General features: G+C 28.7%; 1 protein-coding gene across 3 annotated transcripts; it reads left to right on the top strand.

Moving 5' to 3' along the window:
* The first annotated feature begins 1038 nt into the window (after nt 1-1038).
* Nucleotides 1039-25767, top strand: LOC130942259 (beta-glucosidase 12-like). 3 transcript variants are annotated; one of them, XM_057870980.1, is made up of 13 exons: nt 1039-1320; nt 3061-3130; nt 4130-4188; nt 4647-4722; nt 5471-5548; nt 21863-21950; nt 22138-22393; nt 23317-23432; nt 23597-23811; nt 24786-24817; nt 25110-25212; nt 25293-25389; nt 25497-25767. In XM_057870980.1, exons 1-13 carry the CDS (start codon nt 1135-1137, stop codon nt 25678-25680), a joined length of 1560 nt encoding a protein of 519 aa, XP_057726963.1. In that variant the 5' UTR covers nt 1039-1134; the 3' UTR covers nt 25681-25767. The 3 variants fall into 3 exon arrangements, with proteins under 3 accessions (XP_057726963.1, XP_057726964.1, XP_057726965.1); XM_057870981.1 differs by lacking the exon at nt 5471-5548; XM_057870982.1 differs by lacking the exons at nt 24786-24817; nt 25110-25212.
* Nucleotides 25768-27204: the final 1437 nt, after the last annotated feature.

The raw sequence follows: 27204 nt of genomic DNA on the forward strand, positions 1-27204 counted from the left end.
GTCTTAGGACATGTTGGGTGCTAAACACGTATGCGATCCACGAACCCTACGGACCTCCCTAAAAGAATAAAACACTCATGGTTGGAAACTACACTAGATATAGCAATCATAAATGAGTAAATACGCCACGATTAAATTTGACCACACCAGTATCCGAGGTTCTGTCAGAGAACTATATGGAGACTCCAAGGACATCTAGTTGCAGCTTGGCGGCAATGCACATGGTACTTCAATCGGTCCGATGCGACCACTTAATACTCAACACTTCTACGGATGCTGTAGTTCTTCAACGGTGCTAACAACCTATACCTCACCCTTCCGATCTCTTTTCTCCCTAAACTACCAAGGTTGCTCAATATCAGATTCTTAAACTCAGACAACAAACTTATGCGCCGAGTGCGCAATAGCAATGGATTATCACATTCAAATATCACCCAATTGTCACTGTTCCTCATACGACAATTGGGATACACACAGACAACCACATATCTGCTAGTATTGGACATTTTTGCCTATTTTCGGAAGAAAAGCGGAGAAAAAAAAGATATGAAATGTATGTAAAGAATACCAAAGATTGCACATCCTTTTATAGCTGTTGGAAGTTTGTGTTACTGTATTTTGTTCACGCGGTAAACATTATAATTTAATATGTATCTCGTTTACAGTGTAAACGAAATAAGTATACACTGTAAACGAGATATATACGTATTACGCGCACTGATTTACCTCGTTTATAGTGTAAACGAGATACGTATATACTTATTTCGTTTATACTGTAAACGAGATAAGTAACTCAATCTTACATATTTTTGTAATAATTTTTAAAATTATTTATTTTAATAAATAAATTTTTTTAATTTATTTATAATAAATCTGGTTAATAATGTTAATTATCAAATATATAATAAAAATAAATTAAACTTTAATGAATTTTTTAAAACTTCTTCGAAACTTGCTACACGAAAAGATAGACTTTACTCTAGAAACATGTGATTTGAGAAGTTGCATTAGATTAATTAAAACGAGGGAATCGCCGATACCGATGCTGAAAGAGAAGAAAGGTATAGCTAGTACCTAGCATAGACAAATCCATCATCCATATGAGAAAGAGTTGTTGAGTATCAAAAGGCAGCGATGGCAATTCCGTGGTCAAACATTTCCATCGTGTACTTCCTTGTTATATCTGTACTCAATATTTTGCTGCTTCATTATTCTGCGGTTACCGGAGAAACTTTTGAGTATTATTATGACACTGCCTCTCTAAAACGAAGCAGCTTCCCAGAGGACTTCATATTTGGTACATCGTCTTCTTCATATCAGGTTTGACTTATTACCACTACTGCCTTGGATAATAACAAAAATAAAGCTGCATTTCTATCTTAGCTTAATTAGTGGTATAATGTTTGGAATGAAAAATTTAAAATAAATAAAAAAAGTATCTACTTTTCTTTCCAATATCTCCAACTTTTGAAAGTATAATAATAATAATAATAATAATAATAATAATAATAATAATAATAATAATAATAATAATAATAATAGTAAATACAAAAATTTTCTGTTAGAAAAAAAGTTATATAGTTTTCCCTTTCCAATATCTCTATTTGTTCTCATTCTAAAGACGTCTTGTTCCCAAATTTCTATCTCGCCTCTTGAACCAAGTACTGGTAATTTATGCATACATGTTATGCTCTTTCAACACAAACTATACATGGCACATGCATGTGAATCAATGTTCTAAAATTCAAAAATTGAAAAATGGGGAACGGATTTATTAATTAGTGTTTTTTTTCTATAAGTAATAATATAAATCTTTTAAAATTACGTCGACTTTTATTTTGATATTATAGAGATTATGATAGAAAAAGTTTATAAAATAAAATTATTTTTATAAAAATATTTTAGTGGACAAAAGTCTCTATTAACTAACAAGACCTAGGCCTTCGTAAATTAAAAAAAATAATAATAAATTTTTTAGATATTATTTTTATGTGAAAGAGTTTAATTTTTTACTACTTAAATAATATGTATATTTTTATATTTGATTAGATATTAAATCTATTGTACATATAAAAATAATTAATTTTTATGATTGTTATTTAAAAATAATATTTATTTTTTTTGTATATAAAAATATAATTAGATATTAGTATAAAAAAATTTATATTGATATATAGTTAAAAAATTAACTTAAAATTAATTTTTTGAAACAATTAAATCTATAGAGAATGAAAGAGAAAAGAGAAAGAAAGATAAAAAAAAAGAGAGAAAGTTTGTTAAATATATTTGTGAGACATTTTAGTTTATCAAATTAGTAATATAAAATATAAAATATAAAATATAAATTATAAGTTATATGTAGATTGAGAAGGATAGAGAGAAATAGAGAAAGGGGGAGAGATAAATAAGATAATGGAAGAAAGGAATTTATTAATTTAAAAAAAAATATTTCATCTCAATTTTAATATATAAGAGGTGTCATATGACATATTTTGATTGTTAATTAGTAATATAATACAACTATATTTTAATTTTAATATCAATTACAATTAAAAAATGTCATATTATACATTTTGATTGTCAATTTTGTAATTAGTCATTTATAATGATATATAAGAAAGATAGAGTGAGTGAAGAAACGAGAAAGATGAAAAAAATAGAAAAAAGAGACGAAAACTCTTTAATTTTAAAATAAAAAATTTGATTTTAATTACAATAAAAAATTATATATAGCATATTTTAATTATAAAATTAATTATTATATAATAGATACCAAACAAGCAACTTTAGTTCATTTCATATAGTTTAATTGATTGAAATAAAATTATCACTTCAATTTTCATTATTTCTAACATATAGCTTAATTTACTTATCCAATTTTAGAATTTCAAAAGATAATAAAATAAAAAGAAGAGAAAGAATGAAAAAAAGCGGATTTGGTTTTATGCTTTTCTTTTGTTTTGTTTGGAAGAAAGTTTTAGTGGTCACTTGGGTTCAATTAAATGTCCTGTACATGTATTTTTCTTTCTCTCACCCCTTGTTTCTCTTTTTCATGAAAAGTATGAAGGTGCAGTGAATGAAGGAGGCAAAGGTCCAAGTATATGGGACACTTTCACAAAGAAATATCCAAGTAAGGAATTTATCTCTCCATTGAACTTATTTGAAGATCTTTTTCTTTTGAATTTAGTAGAGCATACTTAATTTGATTATTTTTATTTTATTTATTTATTTATATAGTATATAAAAATACAAAATTATAAAAATAAAAAGAATTAAAACATAATATAAACATACTTTTTATAATATTTAAGTGAAAATATTTACATATATAGTTATAAAAGATTTGAATAAATTGAACAAAATAGTATTATTTTTTATTAAGTAAAATAGTAATAAATTACATGTAGTTTTTTAACTATAACTTTTGTGGATTTGAAGTTTTATATAAAATAATTTATATTTAAATAATATTTTATTTATTTTAATATCAATATGATATAAGTGCTTAATAATTAATATAGTTTGGTCATGAGGGAGTACTTGGTTGTTGGTTCTACGCTTCTAGCGACTGATTTTTAGAGCACAGCATACACTGGTGATAATGGACTCAGAGATCATGGTAGATATATCTGTTTAAAATTTTCGCTTACTTTATGGATCCACATCCAAAGGATCATGATATATATCATTTTTGAAGTATTTTATTATTATTCTATCATTTAATTTTAATATATATACACGCGCACGTTATCGACATATTTATTAGTTTATTTATAATTTATAACAATAATTTTTGTTGCACTTTCTATCTATTCAAACTTAAAACTATTAAAAAGAAAAAATTTATACTCATGTTGACAAAATCTATTAATTGTTATATTCTAATAAATTAAAATAAAAAATTAACCTTTTTTCATAATATTAATCGCATACCTATTTATATTAAACTATGGTCTCTGTAAAGAAAAAACTATGATCATAATTATCGAACTCGTTTTAACTTTTTATATTTTAAATATTTTAATACATACTTCTCGAGTTATATAATTATATTAGAATTAATATTTTTTATTATATATACTTATAATATTTGTGCCCTTTATTTTCAACTTTTGTGGATCCTATGCAGATAAAATAAAGGATGAGAGCAGCGGAGAGATAGCGGTTGATTCATACCATCGTTTCAAGGTATATATATATATATTTGTATTTGCCTCGTTCTATTCAAGACAGCTCATATATCCACAAAAAGAGAAATTTAGGTGCAGTAGACTTTTCGTAAAGTTGATAACTAAGAACTGTTAAATAATTTAATTAATTTGACTAAATTTTTATTTAATGACTCTTAACTATCAACTTTATATGAAATAGACTACACCTTAATTTTTATCATCATGTAAATATAGGAACATGGTTCATAAGGGTAATTGCGGAAATCATTTTTTCTTTAAGAAAAAGAAAGAAAACTATTTTTTCTCTTGTACTTTTTTTTTTAAAAAAAAAAATTAAAATGATTTTTTTTTTCATTTTTCTCCGAATCATAATTCATTAAATCTTTCCATAAAGAATTTCGTACTCTTTTCAACTGCTGGTTAATTTCAAGCAGCTCCCTACTGGATGAGAGAAGTGAATATTTCTTTCTTCAGGAGGATGTACAAATAATGAAGGAATTAAGGTTTGATGCTTATAGATTTTCCATCTCATGGTCAAGGATCCTACCAGGTGTGAATTAATGCATATTCCCATGGTCATCTATTCTTTATATATATATATTGCGTGTGAGTATATATATATGAAATTTAAAATCCATAAAACTACTTAAACAAATATGGCTCAAATCTTAACAGTTATTTTAAAATATACACTGTACTGTGTAATATTTTAAAAATAGAATATATCACATGTTCAATTCTGAGTTTGGGGTGAAGAGCCTAACAATTTCTATGGTTTTTAAGAAATTATGGGGACACATAACTTGAGAGTGATAAAATTAATACCAAGTTGTAGTTTCAGTGAAATTAAAAGTTTAGTCTCAATGATTTATTTGAAGTATTCAGATCAATTTAAGGATTTTGTTAGATTTTAGAGGTGTTTTTTAGGAACATAGAGATTTGTAATTAAGCTCTATGTATATTTTGCTTCCTTAATTTTTTTTTTTTCTGTGAGAGCCAAGCTCTTGCTCTTCCCGAATTTTATATTTTTTTTCTTTCTTAAAACAGAAATTCACTTCAAATTGATTTATAGTTTTTTTCTTATGACAAAAGAAAAGAACTTTTGAAACGCGAAATGGAAATTGATTTATAATTGAAATTCTCTTAAAATGAATTTTGACATATATAGAAGATAAACTAAAAGTAAAAGATGGTCATAAGTCATAACTCATATAAGTTTGGTGATAATATCCTTTGGCAAGCGCTGATTACGTAACTTATACTACTATTTATTTTATTTTATAATCACTTAATAACAGGTGGAAACTTATCAATGGGAATAAATAGCGAAGGCATGATATATTACAACAACCTCATCAATGAAATTCTAAGAAAAGGTTTGAGATATATATATATATATATAATGTTAGAACGATCAGAATTTATTATTTTTATTTATTATTTAATTATTAATTTAATTTTTTAATTTAATAATTTAATAATATATTTTATTTTATATTTTTAAATATTAATAATTAATTAATAACTAAAAATAATAAATTTTAATAATTTTCTAATATTTTACTGTATCTTATTGGTCTTATTGCGTTCACCGATTTTTCTTTCTTTCGTTTATATATTATTTTGTCTAATCCATCATATAAATAGAATCTAGTTACACACCCTTACACTCTTAACTATCATGCAACTGCAGCTGGCATTTCCTTTTCCGTAACACCAACCGAACTATAATGAAGCTATAACACCACCAGAATTTAATGAAAATAAAAGCAATTAAATGAAGCTATAATGACTTTAACAGAAAACAAATAAAGGAGCATAAGTAAATGAATAATAGAAGAAGACATTAAATTGAAACAATTAATTAATGATAATTAAATAAAAATAATAAATGACAAATGTAAATTACAATGAAAAGATTAAAGATATTAAAAATCAAAAATTAAAAAAATAATTAAATGACTCGAATTAGAGATAAGCAATAGATGACAAGAATTAAAAAAAAATGCTAATAAAGGACGTGAATCATAAGAAAGTAGCAAATGAATATGAATTAAAATAGAAAGGGTTGGAGACGTTGAATCTTCATGATCAATAAAACACGCTCTCTTTTCAATAATGCAAAGTATGATTTCTGGCAAATTATAAGTAGACTTAATCAATTATTAATTTTTTGATCAATTGCTCATGAAAAGAGATGAAGCACAATTTCTTATTTAAAACCACACAATTCTTAAGATCTAGATTTAGATTGATTCAACGCCACTTATCAAATTCTAAATCCAAAATCAGAAGAATTGTAAGAGAAGAGTTTCAAACTTAATTAATACGATCCCTTTTACAAGTTCTCATAAAATTCAAGTGAGATTCGAATTATTTTTCAATAGATTTAAATCTTTATGATGAAGAACAAAATTTTCTGTTAGAACATAACAATGTTTGAATCAAGAAGAAGAGAAAGATATCATCAATTCATTATTATTTAACAGAGCTCCTCCCCTTAATGGAGAGAAGTTTAGTTGCTCATAATTAAAAGAAAAGAAAAGTGAATATAGAATATATGCAGAGGAAAAAGAATGAAAAGGTGTGTCTAGAAGTGGCCCTCACAAAGTTTTTTAGACGGACTTTTATAATGCTTCTCAAATTCAAATGAAAATTAAATGCAAATTATATCAAATTCAATTTTACTAAAATGACTAATTCTAGATGATTCTTGCTTTATTAATGGATTTGTGGGCTTAATTGCTTGTCACTTATGGGCTTTGGTTGCATGAAAATGAGCTGGATTTGGGTGATAGTTTTGGCCATCTAATCCATTAGAGGCTCCAAAGATTGGCAATGTTAAAGGCGAGTGTAGCCATGCACTCTTCATTAATTGGTGTTGTACGACAGTTTAACAATAAAAAATGAAACTCCAGGAGCCAATTTGTGCGTGGCATTGATGTGCTCATACGCCTCAATAAAATTGGCGTGTTTAACGCTACCTTTTAAAGCAAAATCAAGCTCCTAAGAAAACAATCATCGAAGGCGTTAAGGAGAACTAACAACTTGTCTTTGTGGCGTGCTTAACGCCACCTTTTAGTGTAAAATCAAGCTCCCAGGGAAGCAACCATTGAAGGCGTTAAAGAGGACTATATCTTCACAACATTGGTGTGTTTAACGTCACCCTTAGCACCAAGAAGTCTTGAAGGCGTGCTTGTGCGCTTAGCTGCTGGTCCAAAATGAATGTCCACTATAAAGTATTATATATTATTGGAAAGTTTTAGATGCCAGCTTTTCAATGCTGCTGGAAGCACGTCATTTGGACCACTATAGCTCAAGTTATGCTCCTTCTAAGGTGAAGAGCTCAACTTGGCATTTTGCTAATAAAAAAGATCAAAGGCGTTATTTGAAACACACGCTTCATTCTTCTAGCATGTTAAATGCCTTGTATGTTTGAGAGCTGTTTTTATGAAGGTCGTTCATGGCCCAAACTTCATGTTCACCATAAAATATTATATATCGTTGGAAAGTTTTGGATGTCAACTTTCTAACGTCACTAGAAGCGCATCATTTGGATTTCTGTAGCTAAAGTTATGTTCTTTCAAAGGTGAAGAGGTCAATCTAAAAATTTGGCTGAAAGAAGGTCGAAGGCGTGATTGAAAACACACGCTTTTATGTTCTAGCGTGTTTAACACCGCTTCTATATTGGGAGCTGCTTTTATGAGATATACTTTGAACATTACACGCTAAGTTATCTTCCAAAATATTGAGTAGAGCACCTGCGGTGAAGTTCAAAGTACTTTTGAAATGCTTTAATATTGTCTCACTCGTCACTTCTTCCTTCGAATAAGTAAAGTTCACATGAAAAGGCACTAAGATTAAAGTGGGGGAAGAAACAGAGACATCTAAAAGCATGTCATTTAGACTTCTATAGCTCAAGTTATTTTTATTAGAATATGAAGAGGTCAGTGACTCGCTAGTACTCTGCTTAGCTTTCTTCCCGTGGCAAAGATTGGTGATTTGCACCCTCAGATTCAGTGTTCACTATTGACTATTATATATCGTTGGAAAGCTCTAGATGTTATCCTTTTAACGCCACTGGAATTAACTCATTTGGAGCTCTATTGGAATAGGAAGAGGTCAGGATTGCAAATTCTCTTTGAACCTCACTTAGGGCTTGTTTCCTACTTTTGCTTTTTGGGAGGTCTCTTCTTCTTGTATGTTATCTTCCTTACTTTTTCAAAGGCTTTTTTTATTGTCTATCTCCTCCTTTGTTTTTGCCTAACATCTTTCAATAATTTTTTACACTTATCAAAGTACAAAGCCACTCCAAGAAGCATTGATTAAAGCACCAAAATTCTCAATTAAAACAAGGAAATCACTAACTTTGTTCAAAGAAAGAAACTTCAAGAAACATTGATTAAAAGCATGAAAATCTTAATAAAAACAAGAAATTACTATCTTTATTCAAAGAAATAATAACTAAAAACAACTAAAGATGCTCATGTATCGCCACTAAACGCAAAAAAGTTCGAAAACACAAAAATGAAGGAGATACAAAATAGAACTTCAGCAAAGGAAATACATAAAGAAAGGGCACTAAGATGTGCTGGATATGAAAAAGAAGAGAGGCGGAATACAATGATCGGCCCAAACGGCAGCACCAACAGCAGAGAAAGAAGAAGATGGCACGGACAAAGAAGTCGCAAAAGAGTAAAAATGAGCAGTTACAATAAGAGAACAAGGAAATAAACCCCTAAGATAATTAATGGGTAATAACAAGGAATGAGAGACAAAAAGAAAAAAAATGCAAAACCTCCCTCTCTCTCTCTCTCTCTCTCTCTCTCTCTCTCTCTCTCTCTCTCTCTCTCTCTCTCTCTCTCTCTCTCTCTCTCTCTCTCTCTCTCTCTCTCTCTCTCTCTCTCTCTCTCTCTCATTAAGCGTCATAATGACACCTTCGAAACCGCAACGAACGAAGTCCCATCACCAAGAAAAGTAACGGATGGATGACAAAGCAACCGAGCACACCAAACATTGCGAAATCCCAATCTCGCCCGAAGGCAAGGATGACACTTTGTCCTCCCACGCAAGACTCGTGAACCCCAATGCCACAGAGAAATGAGCTTACCCAACGATGAGACTAAGTAAGCATACTCTCCATTTCTGGGGACAACTATTTCAGACCCGATCCTCGGGTCCCCAAACAGCCTTGCCATGACCCAAGTCCTCGGGTCCAAGCTTTGACCACGACCCAAATTGGCTAAGAGATCGCTAATCTCTAACTAACGTTCAAATTCGAATACCTCCTATATCTTAGCCAATAAGATAAGATAAGATAGCAGTACAAACTATATAAAGGGAGACAGAGGCTCCCTCAGGTACGTTACACACTCACAATCGTAATATATACCTCTTAGATCCATTCTGACTCGAGCGTCGGAATGCCTTTGTAGGTGCCACCTCCGCTGCTCCAAAAGTCCGATCATGTCATCACCGAGACCGGCGAGTCTCTAATCCTTCCTTCAACTTGTACCAATGAAGTCTTGTACACACTACAAAAATAATCACTTTTAGCGGTCATTTATTTTGCTTTTAGCGGCAATAAAAATAGCCGCTAATACATTTATCGGCAATTTGACATTAGCCGTCTTATGCTTCGTCGCTAAAATATTTTAGTGGCCCTTATAACATTTGCCGATAAAGACTGTTTTAATGGCAGCAAAAAGTATATAACTTTTAGCGGCTATTTTCTTGGCAATTTATATGGCCATAAAAGTAATTCTAAAATTGCAACATTGTTCACTTTTAGTTGCCATTACTATTGCTGCTAAAAAAATTCTAAAATTATAATATTATTCACTTTTAGGTGTCATTACTATTGCCACTAAAATCTTAAAGAATTATTTTTTAATTATACCCATTTTATTAGAACTAACAACCTATTTTTCTATGATGATGATGATGATGATGATGATGATGATGATGATTTGCATTTGAATTTTGACAAAAAAAAATTTGAAATAAGCTTTCTATTAAAATGCTCCTTTTGACAAATTAGAATATTAAAAGCAGTATTTGTCAATACATAATAGAGGTTTTTTTTATCATTTCATTGACTTTGAATACATTTTGCAGAAAATATAAAAAAGAAGCCAAAATATACTAAATTCTTCTAAGCCAATGCTGTAGCAAGTCATCAACTATGAGTCCCACAGCAGTTGCAATGATGCCAATTCCTATAACACCATCTGCATATATAACAAATTGAAATATAAGTTCAGTTAATATTCCAATGCTTATTTTAAAATTCATAAAACTATAAACACCATCCAAATATAAATTGAATTTGAAAAACAAGAGTCATACAATATCAAAAGAAATAGGCGAAGGGTGCACACTCAAAAGCCATGGTTGAGTTATATTTGGGTGAAGTAAACTAATAGTTAGATCTACCACTCGACTTTTTATCCATTTCCTTATACCAAAGGCCACAAAATTCATAAATTTTAATGTCTATTAAACAACAAAATGAATAGATATGCACCAATATCTTAGCCAGTTAACAAAGAAAACATTTGGTTCACTTACAAGTTTTGGAAAAATAAAAAAAGAAAAGGTGTTTGAGATTGAGTTTATTACTTTACAAGGTGTTTAACTATTTTTGCTTATATTTTGAATCAAGTTATAAACCTTTGTTTCAATAATCTAAAGGGAATAAGAACAAAAATCATTAATCCCTTTTTTATGTGTTGCCAAAATACTGAAACAGCATATCTGAAACATAATTTTTCATTCACCGTGTTCACATTTTAAAAACTTCACTGGCTACACTCAGTTTAAGTCTCTCTATTTATCAAATTGCAATTCAAATCCTATATGATTTCACTCACTTTTACAATATCTAAGTCTATAACATCCAGCACCATAAAAGCTGCCCACCATTTCTTTCATGTTCATTGTTGCAAGTCACAATTTACAATTTCACATGCTCACATTCACTATCAGCACATTACCTATAACTATATTCCCAAATTCAATAAAGCCACCTAAAAACGAATGACAACTGTCCCTATACTGTAATTTATACTCTCAATACATGCCACTTCAAATTCAATTCAAACACCACTCCCCTGCATAGGCATGTTCATAATTTATACATATACACGTAGCAAAAGAATTTTATGGATGGAGAAATTTTGTATAATAATTTATAAACATACATTAAAGTAAAGCAAACAAAAAAGAAAAGTAATTTTAATACGTAATTGGTATAATATTATGTACGTATTAGTTAATTAGTGCTGGATTCAAATAATAATAGATAAAGATATAATCTTTTAAGAAAATAACTATTAGCATCAAACATGATTTCAAGTGCTGAATGGTGCTAACTCATGACCACTATTAGTATCAGAAACCTAATAAATGCAGTAATGTCAAATAAAAAAAACAGTTCACAAGAAAAAAATTTTAAATTTCAAAAATTACCTGCATAAAAGAATTTTCATTGAAATCTTGAGTCATAGATGAACCTATTGAAACAAACTTACACAAAACTTGTTTCATAAAAGATAATTCATCAAACATTTTATTTTGATTTTCTTTCATCAACTTTATTTCTTCTTCATATTTCTCCTTTAACACCTTTATTTCTTATTGTAATTTTTGAACAACCTCATTAGCTAGAGTATTTGAAGCAAATTTACCATAAGATAATTTATTACCCCACAATAAAAAAGATGTTGGACTAAGTCTTAAACCACGTACGTAACCATTTCTATCACTTCCCAATACTTAAGAATAAGCATCTCCTTCCCAAGCAACACCATTAATAGATTCTTCATTAGATAGCTCGCCATTGTTTAACTTTCCTTCGATTAGTTCCTATATAGAAAAAACTAAATATTACAATTGAGTGAAGCTAAAATGGATGATACATGTATGTTCCTATTTTAAAACTAAATGTATGATTTAGTTCTTTTATACTTTTCAATCACAACAAGAAGATACAAATTCATAAATTTTACTACTGCTTTTGCAGACTTCTCATCTAATGGTCTATCATCCTTACGCCTTTTATGAATTTTGAGAAAAATTTCTGTTCGTGAATGTTCGATTCCATCCTTGGTCTAACAAAATGACAAAGTCAAAAGAGAACTGAAAATGTGCAAATGTTCAAAAAAAAATTTAGTGTTCTCATATTATATATACTGTGCTGCGTTGCTAATGGTTCCAGAAAAAAAAAGCAGTGCATTATTTTATAAAATATCTGAAATAAAAATTACGCATAAGTACCAGTCATCCATTAATATTGCAATGCTTTTGGATCCTCCCGTGTGAGATTTTTTTGCTTTGCCCTATTAATCTTATTTGTTTGGGTATATTTTTATCATAACACATTATGGATTAATAAAATACACTATTACACACACATGCCATTATTTCTCTATTTTTCTATTTTCTATATCTATACAGTTTAAGTAAAATAGTAAGTTCTATTTCTCCATACATGTTCATGGAATCTACTTTGGCCTAAGTAATTTGCTACAGTTATGGCAGAATTATAATTGAAAAATAAGAAAATGCTAATAAAACAAATGAAAATAACCCTTACCATGTTAGTTAAGGCTTTCAAAATATTTTTGCTTTATCAGAGAACCAATATGAGACAAGACCAATCCATTAATCTTTTGGGACTCGCTTTGGTCTATTCTTCAATAAAACATCTTTGGTTTTGTACTGTTCCAAATATATACGCTTTAAGTCACATTTATAATCTTTCCATTTCTTCTCAATTGATCTTTTTACAAATTTCTCACCAGGTATTGGGATAGAAAATTTCTTCTACAAAATGTTCAAGCAATTTCTTAATTAATCAAATTAAATTAAATTAGAATCCACTAAGAATAATAAATTCTTACCCTCACAATTTTCAGCAACTTATTTTTCTCTTCTTTATCATAACATCCCAAGTCATCTATGATTAAAGGCATTATTGAAGGAGTTCTAGCTAGAATACCAAAAAAATTAGCAAATTTTTTGCCTTCTTTTCTTATAGCTTGGTTGCGATTATTAAATTGCACATCAATTATCTTTTCACGAGGCATGTTCTAAATTTTTTTCAACAATGTAGGTCCTCTAACCCTCTTTGTCTCTGGATGACTTAAAAAAATGCAATTATTAAGTGAAAAGAAATATGAAAATATAATAATATCATATTTAAAGCAATAATAATATCACATAATTCTTCATCTTACTCAGAATTTATACTATTAGAAATATTAGGAGTTTGAGACAAATTCTCATATTTCAATAGTTGCTCCATAAAAGGCAGCACTTCATCAGCATAATTTTTCTCTTCAATAAATCTAACACGACACTTTTTAGGCACTCGTAAATCTGTACTTGAGACAGCACTCTCAAGATCATTATCCTCAATAAATTTGTGTCTTTTGTTTGCTATTGAAGCACTAATTTCTTGCAATCTCTTTCTCTTCTTTTTTCTACTGGTGAAGCCCTCTTCTTTCGAATTCCTTGTAACTTTTCCATCAATTTCATGCATTCTCTTTCCCTTCTTATGTTTCTCCTTTTTATTTGACTCTAAATTATTTCTCAAATTGTTTTCTTCAATATATGACTTTTTATAGTTCTTCTTTGATGCATCCATATCCTACAAAGTCAATAGAAATTAAAGTATAAAACCTGTACATTCAACAAAACAAAACAAAAAATAGATTACGAAAAAGAGAAAAATTATTAAAAAACAGAACTCAAGGATTCTAACCTGAGTTTCCAAAGCTTTCATGTAATAGCAGGACAAGGTTAAAGTGAATCAAGTTATATTATACCAGCTTTATCAGAGAAATCAGATTCTTACTAACATGAATGTCATTTCACGATGGAAAAAAGAAAAAGGTAAAATAACATATAAACTCTCTAGGTCAACATTAATGAATAGAATAAGTAACCAATCTTAAGACATAAAAGATCCTTCAAACTCAAAGGTCAAAATTCAAAACATCAAAGTAAGAGCTATATATCAAAGTAAGGGCTGCATCTGCTTCTCCATGCGTGTACCAACACCTCCCCAAATGAGCATGTGCAGAAAAATGCAAGTCACTTGGTACACCTCTCTAAATAAAAAATATAAAATTAATAAATAAAAATAAGAAAAATGTAAAAAATGAGAATGCAAAATGTAAGAGTTCTCAAAATATTATCTAACTTACTCAGAATTGTCATCAGTTTAATTTGGTGAATGTTCATGATCAATTACTATACCATTAACCCCACTTCTAACCCAATCATTATTCCCATCCTCAAAGTGACGAATTTCCTCTAACAAAGTTAAGTCACCATTATCATTTTGCATTAATTGCTCAAACTGCATAATTTTTTTTCTCCCATATTATATATGTCTCGAGGACTAATTAGCCTATGGATAAACCATTCATGATCATGAGGATCTTTCACAAATATCACTTGTTGAACTTGGTTTGCAAATACAAAAGATTCATCACTCTCTCGATCACCGGTATGTATTTAGCGTGAAAAGTTCACTAGTGTGAAACTCAAGTCATCTTTCTTAACTCCTCTACCTTTGGTTATGTCAACTCAGTCACATTTAAACAAGACAACCTTAAATTCTTCAAAGTAATTTAACTCTATAATATGAGTCAATCTTCCATAATAATTGATATTTCTCGACTTGGGAGCATTATCACTTGCACTTACATAGCTAATCACCTTTGAAACAACCATGACATCAGAATTTTGTATTGCATTGGACTCTTCATGCTTCTTTGTTCGAAATCGATACCCATTGTTCAAATCAAAACCTTTGAATCGTCTTGCAATGTAATTTGGACCTCGTAAAAGTGTTCTTATATCACTTTGGGTACCAAATGTGATATCCAACTTGTTATTCTAATCAGAAAATAATATAGAAGCAATAAACTTTTGAGAAAGTAACATGATATTAACCAAAAAATAATAATTAAATCCGTTACTTACTTCATCCTTGAACTATTCATGAAATGAATTAAAATGCAAGCGATCAAGTTGATGTGGAGAAGGCGACGCTTGCGATGTGTTCTCTTGATCTCGCTAATATTTTCATTGTACATGTGACCCATATATATGTCACTAATAATGTTATATATGGTAAACAATAAAGAAAATTAGATAATCACTTACTTTCTATAATCTTTAACCACTTTAGAACCACAATTGAAGAGCACATATAGATGGGTTTGCAACCATATTTTATCATCCATTAGAAATACTTCTTTGCCAAATGGCTTTCTAATAGAAGGAAAAAGGCATCCTTCTTGATCAGCCTCATACTCAATCTCCATTTTATTTTATGTTGACCAATAAGATCTTGAATCTCCACCTTCCATATATAGTGAGTAAAATGTCAAACACTTATTTGAAATATATCCCTTTGCTATAGAACCTTCCGGACATGCTTGATTTTGAACATATGATTTTAAAGTGCATAAATACATATAACATAAGTTAATATTATTCTACTATATATAAAAATGGACTAAACCTGCAATTTAAATCTAATATATATAATTATCCGCATCTTTCTATTGGATACATCGAGCGATATTGGACTGGACTTGCAATTTTAGCTTCAGTTGCTAAATGAATAACCAAATGTACCATAATTGTGAAAAATGATGAGAGGAAGAGCTTCTTCATGTCACACAATATTAAGACAATCTTCTCCTCAAGTAGTGTTAATTTTTTCACTTCAAGATTTTTACTGCATATCCCTCGAAAGAGAATGTGAACAATTTGATCAAAACAAAGCTCATCTTTTTATCTACTGTTCCTCGTAAAGCAAGTGGAAGAAGTTCTTGCATTATAACATGGCAATAATGAGATTTTAGCCCTAATATTTTCTGTTTCCGAATGCAACGAGAGACATTAGATGCATAGCCATGTGGAAGCTTAACTTTTTCTAGTATTTCACAAAACAACTTCTTTTCAGCGAAAGACATTGAGAAATAAGAAAGAGGGAGAAATGTCTTTCCATTAGCTCATTATTGAGGCCATAAGCTAGATCTTATATTCATCTGTTTCAAGTCTAACCGAGCCTTCAAGTTATTTTTTGATTTTTTACCCAGACCTAAAAATGTATATATCAAGTTATCACACACATTTTTTTCTATGTGCAACACGTCAAGATTATATATGTCGCACCAAATTTGTTTCCCAATAAGGGAGATTGAAAAAAATGCTCCTCTTTATCCATATATTTTTTTATCACCCCACTAACATCTTCACCAAGCTTACCAAGAAAAAAATTTATGCCTCTAGTTTGATTCAAAACTGATGACCCTGATATTGGACCAGGCGCAACTCTTGATTCTTTAGTCCCATCGAAAGACCTTGCATCATTTCCATATTTATTATTATACTTCAAGAAGCGTCGATGACCAATGTTGCAATACTTTTGACTTTTTGTGAGCCTTATAAAATGAGTGTTTATATTACAAGAAGGGCAAGTAAATTCACCATAAGTGCACCAACCAGATAAATTACCATATGCTGGAAAATTATTTATTGTCCACATGAGTCCTACTCATATTAAATGTCTTCTTATCAAAGGTATCGTAGGTTTTCATCCCAACATCCCATAATTCCTTTAACTTTTCTATCAAAGGTTGCAAGAAAACATCAATATTATTTTCAAGCGTTGTTGATCCAGGAATGAGTAATGACAAAATAAAAAATTCTTGCTTCATGCACAGCCATGGTGGAAGGTTATATGGCATTAAAATTACTGGCCATGTGCTATGTTTACTTTGTATTTTACTATATTGATTAAATCCATTAGCAGCTAATCCTGAACGAACATTGTGAGGATCTTTAGAAAATTCTTTATGAGAATTGTCAAAATTTTTCACGTTTTAGAATCTGCAGGATGTCTCAAAGTCACATCTTTATTGCGTTTGTCATGATGCCATCTCATCAATTTAGAAATTCTTGAAGACATAAACAGTCTCTGCAACCTTGGCTTAAGGAGAAAATACCTTAAAGCCTTAGCAGGAATTTTTTTTCTTATTATTTTTTCACTTAGAAGTTCTAAAACTGAGCATTCGTTGATGTTCTTATTAGCCAATTCATTCCTAAAAATCATATAATCGTTGGGACAAGCATGGATCATTTTATACTTCAAGCGCAATCTCTTAACCATCTTTTTAGTATTATAATAAGAACTAGGTAACTTCTCACCATCGGGTAATACTTCCTTTAATAATCCTAGCAATGCATTAAAAGACTCGTTGTTCCATTTGAATAATTGCTTTAGATGGTAAAGTTGTAATAGAAAAGAAAGCTTGCTGAATTTCTTGCATCTAGGATATAATTCTTCATCTGCATCTTTTAGTAACTTGTCAAACATTTCCACTTCTGGATGAGATTCATTTTCTGACGCATGTTTGGCTCCTCCAAGTTTGGCTCTTCATCACCACTTTTTGAAGGGTTATTATCTATGCTCTGGGTAAAGCCATTATAAACATTCTCTATAATTTCTACCATATCATCACCCCTAAAAGTTTCTTTTATACAATTAGTTTTTTCAATAGGAGTAGGTGATTTTAAAAATTTCCCATGACAAAATCAAGTGTCATGTGATGGCATAATACCATTAACCACCAGGTGATCATAAGCTATTGTCCGATCTACTAAATAGTGTAACATACATTTTTTATAGGGACAAGCAATTGATTCTCCATTACTTTGATGAAAGGCATGGTCTAAAAACTTTTCTAATCTCTCTAGATACTCTTCACTAATTCTATCACATTGCATCCATCTTCTATTTATAAAATTATCCATGATCCTTCTATAGATATTTTATATCCTAATTAAAATGAATAAATTAAAAATATATAAGTATCAAGCATCAAAGACTAGGAAATAAGGCAACCAATCTCTAACATAGATAAATAGAAAAATTAGTTAATTATCATTTATTTTAAAATTGGCAAAAATCTGAATTGTGACTGCGCAACTTTAGCATAAGATGTAGGTATAATTTTTTGTTTTTCTTTTTAATTAAGTCGGAGACTTTTTCTCATTTCTTTCTTTTTCTTTTACTCTTCAATCTGCAAATAATTAAATTAAGCAAGTTAAGACACAATTAAATAAAAATTTGCTTGGTGTATTTTTGATACTTAAGTAAATAAATAAAGCCATAGACACAGTAAATACTACCTCTCTCATAAGTCACTATTGGATTAATTTGATGGAAATAATAAAATAAGAATTAATTAATATTTGATTAATTGATAAATAAAGCCATCGACATAGTATATACTTTTTTGAGAAAAACTCAAAATAGCCTCTGACAATTACCTCAAAAGACAACGAGGCCCTTGACAAAAAAAAAAATACCAATCCGACCCCTGAAATTTATTTTTATGGGACTGATTAGTCCCTGTGTAAAAAAAATCAATGTTGTTTTTTTTTGTACAGGGGCTAATCAGTCCCAAAAAAACTTAGGGACCGGATTGGGTGTTTTTTTTTTTCTTGGAGGCCTCATTGTCCTTTCGAGATAATTGTCAGGGTTCGAATAGGGTATTCACTCAATGTTTACCTCCTGTATGTGTGGTATTTATATCTAATGTCAACTTCCTGAGCTAAGAATGAATTAATATTTCATTATAAAATATTAGAATAAAAAGATATAAAAGAGACACGGGTGTATGATTTAGGTGAATAATAAGAATAATAAAAATAGTGATCGTTAATAGTATACAACTTGGGATCAACAATATTTGCAAAAATTCGAAGGGAAATTAATTCATACTGTTTCATGTGGCAGCCATATGGAATCAAAATTTGGTTAAATGATCACCAAACAGAAATAGAAAATAAACATTATAAAACCAAATTTAAGTTCACAAGTAAAATCGAAATGGAACAAATTCTGCTTTAACACTAGTGAGGTTTTGACAGAATGAAAAATGAAGTTAAATTTATCACTCTATGAAAAATATTAGGAACTTAGCAACTAGTAAAAAATATAATATAATAATAGCTGGCATGTTCTCCATATTTCATAGGAGTATGATATCAGGTTAAAGAAAAACTTAACTTCGTAACTGAAGAATTAATTACAAAAAATACTTTATAAACTAATATTGGATTATGGATATTAATAAACCAAACTAAAAACATATTTTTTGGTGAGGGAAAGGGATCAAAGACCCCAAACTAGAACAGCCAGAGCAAAATAAAATAATTAGCTATTCACTAAACTCAAGAATCTAGCAGCTATCAATAGACCAATCGGTACAATGTCGCTATTGGCCACATGCATTAAAGAAAGACATAAATAAAACCTGAAAGTTCATTTCGGCATTTTATCAAACACAAAATTGATAGCCCATAAATCAATACATACTTAGTAAATTTACTAATTTTTAGATTAATGATTGTACAAAATTTAGGTGAGCCACTGTTTTAAAATATAGACAATAAATATAATATAACTACTCGATGACTGAATAAGTTTTAAACTTGAATCTGACTTCGAAGTTGACCCAGCTTGAATTTCTGGTAACCAAACTAAATTAAAATGACATATTACAGATTACATCACTTCTAAAAAGAAAAATAACAATAAAAATTACCTATTTTTGTAAAGTCTCTCTTAGATGAAATACAAAGCTAGCTCTAGATGATTCTATAGCTGTAGTTGTTTAATACAGTTCCTAGGTATGGCATTATGTCCCTGAAGTCCATCCACTACTGCAGATCACAGATTAAATAAGTAAGGGATATCCAAATAAGATGAAATCAACAAGATTCTCATTAAACACATTATCTAATAATCTACTTACATTATAGCTAATACACAAGCTGCTTGGATGAAAGTGTAATATCAAATAAATGCAGAAAATGTAGTAAATAAAATAAAATAAAATAAAATAAAAAAGATAAAAATAATAATAATAAAATATTTTTTAGTTGTTCAGACTCCAGGATCTTGTTTCTATGAGCAGTTACTTGAACAAAACCCATTTGATCTCAAACGATTGTCTAATTTTAGTTACGCACATGAATTGGAAAAATAATAACAAATCTTATGGTTTATATATAGATTAAAACACTCAAATCAAGCTCGTAAGCTAAAAACACACATCAAAGGCACATTAATTAGATATCATCCAAATTGCAGATTCCTTTATCATTTTACATCTTAAATTGAAAATAAAAATAAATCAAAAGACAGTTCAATTGATCACATATAGCTTCAGTTGCACGAACAAGAATTAACATTAATAGCATAAAACTAAATTCGAAGCTTAAGAACTGGAACCGCAAGATTTGAAACAGTGAAAATAATGAGTAACGCAAACGCGAAGATCTAACTTGTAAGAGAATGAAATGAAAGAGTTGTAAGAGAGAGCACAGTAAATCAAAGCTGCGAAAGAGTCGACTCGGCAATACCTGAAGGAGCAGATCGGAGCTGTAAGAAGGATCTGAGTCAAAGAGCGAGTTCGTGAGCCCTAAATCGAAAATGAGAGAGAAAAATAGAAAGCGATAGGTATAAACCTTTCTCTTCTCTGAACAACATAGAAAGCGATAGAAGGATCTAAGTCAAAGAGCACAGTTGCTTGATCTGAACTGCAGCGGCGAGGGTGACAGCGACCGCTACTGGCGAGTTTCGGCGGTGAAGTTAGGCTCTCTCTTCTCTGAATCTCTTATTTCTTTAGTTTAAATACAAAATTATTTTAATAAAAATAATACTAACAATAATTTTATAGCCACTAAAAATATTTTATTAAAAAGGTAGGCATAATAATAATAATTGTCATTACAATATATTTTTAATAAGAATAATACTGACCATAATTTTATAGTCATTAAAATTTTTTATTAAAAAATATTTTAATGATAATAATACTAGTCATAATTCTATGGGTACTAAAAATTTTTTACAAATAATTTTTTTTATATTTATTAGTGGCAATAAAGACAATTACCATTATACGATATAGTAATAATGACAAATATATAATTGTCGCAAAAATATAACTTCAATTAAAAAATTAATGGCCATTATGTTATTGCCACTAAAAATTTGTTGCTAAAATATATTTTTTGTAGTGACACGTAATTAATATATTCTCTAACTTTCTAATTTCATTGCCAACTAAGCCTTCAAGTTGCTGCTGGTGCATAAATAATTCTACAAGTTGCAATCTTTGCATGCTGTAAGAATATAGAAAAAGAATTACTAAAATTTGGGAATTAGAGATAAAAAAAGGATAAAATTCATCGGGTAGAAAGGAAATTTAGAGATAAGAGAGATGCCTTAAAGATATTTCACAATTCATCACATATTTCTCTCTCACTACAATTTTTAATCCTCTATTTTTAATACTTCTAATTATATCAAACCTATATGTATTATTTGGGTCAAGTCTAATTGTACTTACTACAATCCAATCATACTCATTATTACACATGCCTAATTAAGTATTTCACACTCCCGTTTTTTTTTTTTTTTTTCACTAATCTTGGATTAAATAAAAAATCATCCTACACCTTTAATTTATACATGTCTTTCATTAATGTCTATACTCATCGATCAACTCGTAGTTGTAGCTTCAAAATTTTGATTTTTTAGTTTTACACAAGAATGTTGAAGACAAAATTTGTGGAATGCTTGGCAACAGGTTTGACACCCTTCATAACACTTTTCCAATACGATTATCCCCAAAGTCTCGAGGATGCATATGGTGGCTTTTTGAGTCCTCAAATTGTGTAAGTTAATACTAACAATATAATTATGACAAAAAAAAATAATAACAATCATTAGGGTTTTGCCAAGTGAAACATTAAAAAATTTCACTGAGTATCCTCAAGCAAGGCAAAACCCTACTTATTAAAAATTCTTAAATTACAAGAAATGGAAATACATATGATGTTTCGGAACTTGTGATCATGATAGGAAGGATTTCACAGACTATGCAGAGGTATGCTTCAAAGCATTTGGTGATAGGGTGAAGTACTGGATAACCTTTAATGGGCCATCCATTTTCTCTAAATTGGGTTACACAATTGGAAAATATGCTCCTGGAAGATGCTCAAGTTGGCTAAACTTGAACTGCACCGGTGGTGATTCAGCTACTGAGCCCTACATTGTTACCCACCACCAACTTCTTGCCCATGCTTCTGCTGTCAAACTCTTTAGGGAAAAGTACCAGGTCACCTCTTCATTCATTTTGAAAAATGTTTTTTGTATTATTTCCTTCTAGATATTTTTATGATAATAAAATTATTTATCCCAAAAATTTAACTTGTTATATATAGAAGTGTATAAATAAATATATATCTAATTATTTTAATCACAATTTTTTTTATATCTTTTGATCATAGCAGTTCTAATACTATATTATAATAAAGATAGTAAAAATTTTCTAAGATTAAAGAAGATAGATGTTCTTACTCATTAATATTATTCAAGCATGGTGACATCGATAGAAAAATACTTTTCTTGGTATAGACTTGGGTTACTAATTAACATGAATATAAATAAAATAATGAGTAACGTGATAAATAAATTTTTGTCAGACATTAATTTAAAAAAAATTTAATAAAATTTTTTATGATAATAAATATAGAAAAATTAATTTAAAATAAAATTTTCTATCTTATTCATAGGGTTAATTCGAAGGTCATATATTCACATTTGTTATTTTAAAAGATTTTATTGATATTTAAAAAAAAAATTAATCCGTACAAAATATAAAGTTTCAAAAATTTATGTGTCAATTTATTCTAAAATTTCTTTTTAATATTTTATTAGTAAAATCAAATTCAGGTATCATATATATGTGATGATCCTGACTCATGATATTTGTTTGAGTATCTTCAGAATATTATATTTATTTAGTAAAATTATATTGTACTTTTAGCCTATAAATAAATACTTCTTATTATTATACATTCTATGAAAATAATAACATTTGATATTTATTCTTAACTTATTATCATGAATTCACGAATCAAAATAACAAAATTATTTAATAATTATGGCAAAAAATGATTCTTATGATACTTTTCAATAAATAAGTAGTCTCTAATTTAATTACTTATATATTAACCTAATTTCGGTAATCTCCACCAGGGTACACAAATGGGACAAATTGGGATCATTCATGGCACTGACTGGGTTGTACCCTTGTCCCAATCCAAGGAAGACATTGATGCAACATCTAGAGCACTGAGTTTCTTGTTCGACTGGTAACTATATATATAAACCCAAATTAACACTTGGTAAAAAGAATTAGAAAAGAAAAGAAATTAAAGGTTCTAATATAAAGTTCTTAATTACTTATTCTTAAGTTCAAATATTTGCGTTTTAAGTATAAGTTGTACAAATTTTATTTGCTATTTGTTTGCTATAGGTTTATGGAACCGTTGCATTCTGGTTCGTATCCAGCTATAATGATTGAGAATGTGGGAGAAAGACTGCCAAAGTTTACCGAAAAAGAATCAGATATGTTGATAAATTCTTTTGATTTTATTGGAATAAATTACTACTCTTCAGTTTATGCAGCTGATATCAAATGCCCAACTCAAAATAAAACCTACCTTACGGACTCATGTGCTGACCTTACCTGTAAGCTATATATTATGCATGCATTAAATATAATTTTCTTAAAGGATGTAGTCTAGTTAGAGTTAGTTATAAAGTTAGTTGGTTAGTTAGTGTTAGATAGAGTGTTAGTTAGAGCTACCTGCAAATAGAAAGGAAGATATATGCAATTAGGGTTTAGTGTTATGTTAACTTCCACTTTAGCGAACAACTATTATATATATCAATATTAGTTATTAGTATAAAATATATATTAAAATATAAAATATAAATTAAAAATAAATTAAATTATATTTATATTTATATACAAATATATAATAACTAATTTTAATATATAATTAGTATTTTGTGTATATATATTATATCAGAGTGAATTCTAGTATACTTATATGTACAGTAGTTACAATAGTTATATAAATAATATTGTTAAAATTAAAGTCACATTTTATATATTTTATATATTTTGATAATATTTTTTAGCATATTTTTAAAAAAATGTTGTTAAATAATAAAAAAATCTTACTTGAATTTTATCAACATTTTAAAACATCCTAACTACGATAGATACGGTAACATAAGCATATTAAAATGCATCTTGTATCAGTTTAGAAGTGTCATGATTCATTCTTTTCAATTCAGCCTAAAACACACTACCAAAGTCTTTCTTTCTCTGCCTTTCTCTGTCTTTCTTGTTACTCAAGCTAGCCACCTTCTTCATTTTCCTTTTGTTAATTTTTTATTCGATTATCTATAAAAACCACTATTAGTTAAACCGCTTCACTGGTTTTACTGATTTTTGACATTTTTGCGATAAGTTTTTCAACTTGACCCAATTAGAGTGATCATTCCAGAGTAGCTCATTGAATCAGCTAGTATAATCCTAGAACCATGCATGTTATTTATTATAATAGCATGCCTTTATAATTTTTTTAATTTTTACAATGATAGTATTGTTATAAAGTAATCCTCGCATTGACATATTTTCAATGATGTATCAGTTGAGCGTAATGGAATACCCATCGGGCCAAGGGTAAGAATTAATTAACGAAGAACATTAGAGTTCCATTAGAATTTATTATTTTTAATAATCAGTTAGTTATTAATGCTTAAAAATATGAAATAAAGCATCTCGTTGGATCATTAAACTAAATAAACTCTACTAAAATAATTGAGTTGATGGCTAGGTAATAGTAAAAAATAATATATTCTAATAGGCTCTAGTATTTCTCTTAATTAATTAAAATATACCATTAAAATTTGAAACTTTTGTTACTACTACTAATTAAATGAAAATCTTCAAATAAATTATTCTATATATGTAGGCTGCTTCAGATTGGATATACCTTTACCCTCAAGGAATTGAAGAATTATTAATGTACATCAAGATCAAATACAACAACCCAATCATATATATAACAGAGAATGGTACATCAACATGCAAATATTATTTAGAAATAAATAAAAACCGTATTACTAATGACACTTTTTTTTAACGTAATTTGTAGGTTATGACAATTTTAGTGACGAAAATCAATCACTCAAAGACCAAACAAGGATAGATTGTTACGTTCAACATCTTTCACATGTTCATAATGCTATAAGGTGAGTAGTAATTTTGCTTTTTTTGTTTTTCTCAAATTGCAAATTGTTAATTAAGGTTTACCAACTAAATCTATGGTTTACATTTTGTATAATTTCAAATTTGGTAGGAATGGGGTCGATGTGAGAGGCTACTTTATATGGTCGCTTTTGGATAATTTCGAATGGTGCGATGGTTACACTGTTCAATTTGGGATTGTCTATGTTGATTTTGCTAATGGATTAAAGAGATATCCAAAGGATTCAGCCAAATGGTTTAAGAATTTTCTCCATCAAGAATATAAATCCCAGTGAAAATGTTGATGGATGTAGACAGCAGCTTATTATTCTCTTCAAAGAAAATTAAAGAAATTTTTACGTAGTATATTTCCTACTTTTTACTTTTTGATGCATATTTTCTATTTGGATTGATATAAAGGGATTTATTATCTTCAGTGTACATGTATTATTACCATCAGATAAAATAATTTTTTCCCTGCTATTATCATCAGAGTTAGAGAATTAGTATTAGAGATATAAGTCCTATAATCTATTATCTCTTTTTATTAGTTTAAATTTTTTAAAAAAATAATATTTTAATATGATATCAAAATTTTTATAATCTAAATATTTAGAATTTGATTTTTGTTGACTCCATAAAAAATAATTTTGATATAAGATGAATAAAAAGATAAAAAAAACCAATAAAAATTTTTCACAAATCTAAAATGATATCTTTCATAAGCAGTATATTAAAAATATAATTATTAATATACTTTCAGTTATTAATTTAATTATTTTTAAAATATCTTAACAATTAGTATAACAGAATATCATACAGAGTTTAAAAAAGTAGAGTTGACAAAAATATTTTTATATGAAAAAAATTCTTAATGATGAAGGGTAAAAAGTAACAAGTTAAAAAGTATATCATCATATATAAGTGAAGAAAAATATTATAATTTCTCTTTAAAATGTAAAGACAGAATGATGACAAGAATGCTATCTAAAATGGGAAAACAAAACTGGATTTCTATATTTTTTTTATTCTTTATTAAAGAATTCAAACCATATTTTATTTAATTTAATTGTATTTGTATTAAAATTAATAATAATTAATTTATTTATATATAGGATATCTGCTATGAGAACTAGACAATAATGGCCTGCACCAACATGGGATGAAAAATAAATAAAATAGAAGCTATGATTGTTTCTCTTTGATAAAATACATAAGATAATTTTGAATTCACTGACAATTGCGTTTGGTGTTAGGAAAACGGGGGAGACTTGTCTAATGCAATATAGTCTATGTTAGTCACAAACATTTTAAAAACAAAATTCTAGATGATTTACATTTTAAAAACTAATTAACGAAGACTAAACAAGAGCGACTATTTTTAATCCTATTTCTCTGATCAATGCACAACACTCTTCTGATCCATGCAGCTCCTTGAGAGATAGTCTAGTGGTTGTTAAAAACAATGGAGGACTGAAATCACACCAAAGAAAGGGGTCATTTATTAGTATTTGACTATTTGTGTATATTTATAAATACTAAAGATATAAAATATTCCAAAACATAATAATCAAATATTTATACAACAATATAATTAAATGTTTTTATAAATGCTAAATATATATTCTTATACAATGATTGAATGATAATTAATTTTTTATCAAGCAGCATGCAAATATTTTAATATAAATAGGCTAAATATGAACATGATTTATGATATGAGAATGTACAGTTAAAAAAAAAAGACAATGCATATGAAAAGATTCATGCATTAAAAAAATAATCTCAAAAGTTGAAGATGACCAAAAGGTTTTTCTAAG

Source organism: Arachis stenosperma, chromosome 7 (genome assembly GCF_014773155.1).
Source record: "Arachis stenosperma cultivar V10309 chromosome 7, arast.V10309.gnm1.PFL2, whole genome shotgun sequence".
Lineage (NCBI taxonomy): Eukaryota > Viridiplantae > Streptophyta > Magnoliopsida > Fabales > Fabaceae > Arachis > Arachis stenosperma.

Excerpts from the sequence above, each read along its gene's own strand:
- LOC130942259 (XM_057870980.1), top strand. The coding sequence starts at position 1,135 with ATGGCAATTCCGTGGTCAAACATTTCCATCGTGTACTTCCTTGTTATA. Across the intron at positions 1,321-3,060 it reads CATCGTCTTCTTCATATCAG|TATGAAGGTGCAGTGAATGA; the intron begins GTTTGACTTATT and ends TTTCATGAAAAG. Across the intron at positions 25,390-25,496 it reads CATGTTCATAATGCTATAAG|GAATGGGGTCGATGTGAGAG; the intron begins GTGAGTAGTAAT and ends CAAATTTGGTAG.